Source organism: Phaethon lepturus, unplaced genomic scaffold (genome assembly GCF_000687285.1).
Source record: "Phaethon lepturus isolate BGI_N335 unplaced genomic scaffold, ASM68728v1 scaffold25016, whole genome shotgun sequence".
NCBI classification, from domain to species: Eukaryota; Metazoa; Chordata; class Aves; order Phaethontiformes; family Phaethontidae; genus Phaethon; species Phaethon lepturus.
This window is the reverse complement of record NW_010547255.1, coordinates 1-5833: the sequence shown is the minus strand read 5'-3', so window position 1 is coordinate 5833 and position 5833 is coordinate 1. Positions and strand designations below refer to the sequence as shown.

The following is a 5833-nucleotide window of genomic DNA, read 5'->3' as shown; positions in this document are numbered from 1 at the left end:
TTTCCCTACTGACTGAATCATTGCAATTATTCTACATGGGCCATGCCATGCATGGTCAAACTCTACACAAAATTCCCATACCTATGCAATATAACATAAGATGCTACAACACTCCAAACCATTGCATTCAGTTCAACAGATGAGTGGTAAGACAGCTGTGTTCCTAAAAGGTCTCACTGCTTCAATTTCAAGGTGAAGATTATCTTGTGACATGTATGGATAAGCTCTACTGAAACTGTACAACCCTGCATGCTATCAGGCTGTGGTCTATGTTTCAGAAGGCCTGTTTCGTGGCAGTCAACATGAAAAAGTGTGGTCCATAGAGAGCATTAGCTGCTTGGTACGACTCAAGGCATCAGCTCTAATCTGTGGATCCCAGTGAAGTTGGCATTCTGGTTATTTTAAACTCAAGAGTTTGTCAGAGCAATGCAATCAACTGGTGCTCAGGGACTTGGAAACTAGAGGCAGAGGATTTGCAACAGACATCCTGCTTTTGGAATTCAAGTCTACTGAAGGAGCAGAGGCCAAATACACTGGCCTTCAGGCCACACGGCAAAGCCCATGTATTTATTCATGTATTCCCTGCAGAAAAGAGCTATAGCAGTTGATGAGTTTGTGGTTTGAGATAGCTTGCCAGTTTATTTTAATAGATCACAAAATTGAGAATATGCCCAAACACACATTTCACAAACATTTTCATACAAACAGTTTGAGCACGCTTCAAAGCAAGTGCTATTTAGACAAAGGGAGCAAGTCCACAAGTCTCTCGGGGCTTGCCGTTTGTCTCCACAGACTCCAGACTACAGTGCATTTATTTATGCTGGGCAGAGCTCCAGCTCGAAGAGCTATTTGTTTCTGATTGAGCCCTGACTGTGTAGGGCCTTGAAAAGAACAGAGTAAGTTGCTTTCTCTGCCCCAAACACACAGCCCAAGGTCTATGGAAGGACAAGAAAGGCAGTGAGCAGAAGGTAGGAGCTACATCTTCCAATCTCACCCTCCTTCACCCCTTTGGAGCTGCTGGAGCTGCACAACGACAAAGATGGACAGAGCTACTGGCCTTCAGTCCCCTCCAGCCCTGAACCCAACATACCTGGAACCCAGCACAGACCCCACATAATAAGCCTGAATGAGTCCACCCCAGTACTACCACCAACAGAACAGTTTTCTGTGAGTTTTCAGTCGCTACAAGAAAAGAACAGATTGCTTTTGGCAGGTGTCAGTTACTGCCAAGAGCTGGAGTTTGGGGCTCATTTGCAGGAAGAAACAGCCTGAATAACTTCTTGTGGACACTTATTCCAAAGACTGCCTCCAACTTCACTTTTAGAAGTGGTTTAAGCTGAACCACAAAGACACTCTTTGCGTAGAATAAATGTCCACATGATGTTAACACATTAAATAGTTTAACTTCAAGTTCACTCCCCAGCTTGTTTTGCAGACAAATCTTAAGCTCTTGAACAACCTAAGGAGTTTCGTTTGACAAACTCTACTTTTCATAGAAGAGTCAATGGAAAGCCTCAGAGAGCCACAGTAGACAAAAAACACCAACAAAAAACAACCCCCTGTAATGAAGGAATTAAATCCCTTACCCAGTGTTTTTCCTTCTTCTTAAGGGGATTTTCCACCAAATCTTCCACATGCATTTTTCTCAGACTCTGAGAAGCAAGCACATAAATTCATTACCTTGCACTGTTCAGCGACTTCCTGTCTATCTGTATAAATTACTAATGTTGATCTGAAACACTTAGAAGTGCCAAACACGCAAACTTTCAAAAGCTACAATAAATTACTAATATGGTGCAGAGACAGTAGCCTTTCATATCATGAAAATAGACCTTCGGCTAGGTACTGCACTTCTAGTGCAATGGTAATGTTACTTTAGAACTAGGTCAGTGTGTGAAGGTAGAGGGAATAGCAGCTAAGAGATGATCCCAAATGTACCTCTTTGGAGGTCTCGATGATGGTCACAAGCTTCTGAAGTTCCATATATTCAGTAAACAGGCTCCTACAGGTCATTTCATAATGGCTGGTAGCCTCAGAAGGCCTGGACAAGTGCTCTTCACAGGCCTGAAAGAAGTGCTGCTATTTAAAAGAGATCTTGTAATGAAAAAACATGACAGGATGGAATAAAGCAAGATACAGTTTTCTCAACCTATGGTTAAAAACCACCTTCCTCTCAGCCCCTTTCTGTCTTTTTTCCTATCTTTTTTATCCTCAGATACAGAGGAAAAAAGCAGCAAGCTGTCCAATCTAACATGTACAATAACATAAGTAGCTGTGTAATTTATGTATCTTGCTCTCCATAAGGTGCGCTTTGAAATAAGTACCTGGAAGGAGAAGCCTCCAGGGCAGACAAAGCACAACAAAACACAGCAGGTGGAACCACTTGCCCTGTTCAGAGTGAGGCATGGGAAGTTTCTCATACCTTTAAATAACAGTTGAGAGGAAAATATTTGTTTGAGTTGAGACATTCAAATCACAGCTCTTGCAGAAACTGTATACTATGGACCAGTGACCATAGTCTTCTGCGTATCAAATTTGGAAACTATGTACAGAAGGACTTCATAGTCAGAGCTGTGAGAGTCATGCTCAGTCTTCCTTCTTAAGGATGCACCTAAGACGGTTTTGCCTTCCCCTCTGATGGGAAGGCCACATTCTCCCTCTATGTCCTCCAACAAGCTACCCAGCTTTTTCCTGGAAATGGTCTTGCCCATTGGTTAACAGCATTGTTCCATCAACTCCTCTAAAGCTGCTATATTTACTAAGTAGGAAGAAGGAAACCTTGATAACATCCTGCAGGGTGACTGCTGGTTTCATTGCCTCATCATCCAGTTTCAACATGAGGCACAACAGTTTCTCCAAAGGATCACTCAGTTCTCGCTCTACTTGGCTGTCGATTCCCCAGTCCAGGGCTTCATAGATCACCACTCCCAAGTACTCCAGCAGCTGCAGACAGAGACCAAGGAAGCAGTGCAGCAGAAAGTGTTGTGGAGAACTTCCCAGCCCTCATTTCCCAGCCATGTGCATAGCCTGTGCAGCCCCTTAGGGTCGAGCACATCCCTCAGGATAAGAAGTGCCCAAAAGACAGCTAGATGCATGTTGGGTAGCCTGAGACACTCTCTGAATAAGCTGGTTTAAGATTTTTAAATGGCCTTATCTAGCACCTCTAAGTTATCTGTTATTAAGACAAAAAGACTGTGGGCTACTCCACAATAGGCAGCATCTGTGCATGTTGTTTCCCAGCCCCATTGTCTTGAGTTCAGACCTAGCATTTTGTTTCATTTTCCAGACTGCAGGAAGCAGAGTCACTCTCACGGGGCACAGCAAATTTAAGCACCTCGATAGTTTCCAACACCTAGACATCTGCATCTCCTGAGCTGGCCTTCTACTACAGCAGGATTATAACTGCACGCGTATGAAGGTGAAGACACAGACTTACCTTGTCCTCTGACTGCTGAATGCTTCCAACATCTGAAGGGGCGGGGGGGGAGGGAAGAAGAGGGGAGGGGGAGAAAGATAACTGCAAAACAAGTAGAATGCTTGGTAATACAGAAACAAACCCTTCTGACTCAGGTCAGTCCCACCTGCGGAAAGTAGGCCTATATTGGGGTACTCCTGGAAAGCAACACAGGATACTCTCCTTATTGTACGTACTAGCCTCAGACTAAGTGCTACTGGATACTTTTTTTTTTTTGTTTGCCAATAGATATCTAACCACAAGGAATGCGCTGGGTCTTTGTCTTCATTCTCTATTACCCACTCTGGTCCCTGAAGAGTCAGCCCAGCACTGACCTCTGCAACAGTGCAACTAAGCAGTGCATAAGACAAAGCTTGCTGTAGCTTGCTGGCTACACACAGTGACAAAAAAGGGAAACTCACTCACAGATCTGTCATGAGAGTTATTATAACAAAGGAACCACATATTCGAAGATGAACAGAGCAGGACATACAATAAAGCCTCAGACCATTTATTTTAAATAATGGTAAGTAGTAACAAACTTTCATCCCAGCTATTCCCTAATGACTCACTAGAGCTCTATTATAAAAATTGGTAGGCCATACATCTGTATTACCACTTATCTACAGGCCTTTGAAATGAAGTATAGGCAGCAGAACATCTTTGTGACAGCATACAGAGAGAGGAAGGGGGAAAAAACAAAAGGCAGGGAAAAAAAGAATTCCCCACTTTGTCACCCCCTTTCAGCCTGATATAGGAACAGCCCTTGGCAACCACAGCTACCTATGCTCTTACCAGACTTGTGGTACACCTTGAAGGAAGCAGTACCATCAGCATGGATAAAGATGCTTCCAGGACCTTTTAAAAACACAGAATGGAGTGGTGGGTACATCCCCTGAGCCAACTGCTCCATTTTACGGCAACACTGAAAACAGATAGCCCAGGCTTGCTCCTCTGTTATAGGATGTCCAAAACACCTCAGAACTTCAGCTAGAGAGACCTTTGTGATCCTCTGCTCACACTGTGGAGACTCCATTATCACCTTTACCTCTCATCTCCACTCTTAGCCTAAGACGCTTAACACCCTCCCTGCCCAGGACAGACAAATGCTCATAGCAGCCTTTTAGCAGTTCTGCCTCCTAGTTTGCTCCCACCTCTCTTCCCTACAGGTGCAATCATGAATGCCAATTTTGCTCCATCTTTTTAAAGGGACACCACTTTAATCTGTACTTGTATAAGACACATTGAAAGAAAACAGAAAGCATACAACAAAATGGACTCTAAAGAGAAGGTAATACTGTACAAGAATCATGCTCAATTTAACTCCATTGTTCCTAACAAATATATTAATTGGAATACCATTGTTGGCAGGCAAGAAATCCAGGCAGAGAGGGAAGGAGGCAGGAAATAATGTCTTATACTCAGGGGAGAAGAACTCGCAGAAGATGACCAAAATTCAATCCATTTGACGGGAAACTATTCTAGGAGCACTAATACATTACAGCAATCAACTCCACAGGGCACCTGCATCCACCACGGCCCCCACTGCTGCCTGGCCTTGACCATTTGGCCCTCCCTCAGCAAATCCCAACAGCTGGGGCTGGGAGCAATGCACGCAGGGGCGAAGCAGGCCGGGTGGGCACCCAGGGCAGGGCCGGTAAGGCCCTTCCTTCTTCAAAATGCTGATGTGAATTGCTACTGGTGTGAAGTCAGTTACCCAGCTTTTTTTGCGCTTTGGGCTCTGTGGGCGTGCATGTGATGGGAGGGGACAGTCACACGGCTTGCGGCACATATCATCCCCTGAAGGACTCCATTGCTGCCGCAGTGCCTGCAGCGTACCACAGGGAACCTTGGCTGCTGCTGTGCTGACTCTCAACAGTCCAAAGTCCCCCCCTGCGAAGAACTGCAAGGTTTAAAAAGCGTGAATAACGTAATTTATATTTCTTTCCCTTCTTGCTCATGACATTTTGGGAATGCAGCATGTCAGTCAGGCCCTGGACCTTGGCGAGGCGTCCAGGCCAGTGTGCCTTGGCATCATCAGACCATGCGGTGGGTGCTTGCAGGCACCACGCCTCACTGTGGCTGGGGGGCTCACAGCTGGGTGGTGTTTTCTGGGCTGCCTCACTGCCTGGACTCTGCCCCAGGCATCAGCCTGGCCAAGATGGGTGGCTGGGCTCCCGAGAGGGGCTTTCCCACTCCTGCCTGCAGCGGTTCTGCCAAGTGGGAGGCTCAGAGCTCCCCTCAGCCACGGATGGCAGGGGAAGCCCAGGGGCTCCCCTCCCGCGGCTCTGGGGGCCAGGCACTCAGCACCGGCCGGGGTAAGCTGTGTGGGGAAGAGGTGACGGCAGCCCAGGCACCGAGGACCCCAACAGCGAGCGC

General features: G+C 46.2%; 1 protein-coding gene across 1 annotated transcript in view; it reads right to left on the bottom strand.

The window, feature by feature from the left end:
* Positions 1-4490, bottom strand: part of LOC104622722 (protein spire homolog 1-like) — a 16917-nt gene extending 12427 nt beyond the window's left edge. The window contains exons 1-4 of the mRNA XM_010289593.1: positions 4250-4490; positions 3437-3468; positions 2779-2943; positions 1587-1652 (exon numbers count right to left, since the gene is read on the bottom strand). Coding sequence (XP_010287895.1) covers positions 1587-1652; positions 2779-2943; positions 3437-3468; positions 4250-4490 — 504 coding nt within the window. The remainder of the gene's footprint in view (positions 1-1586; positions 1653-2778; positions 2944-3436; positions 3469-4249) is intronic.
* Positions 4491-5833: the final 1343 nt, after the last annotated feature.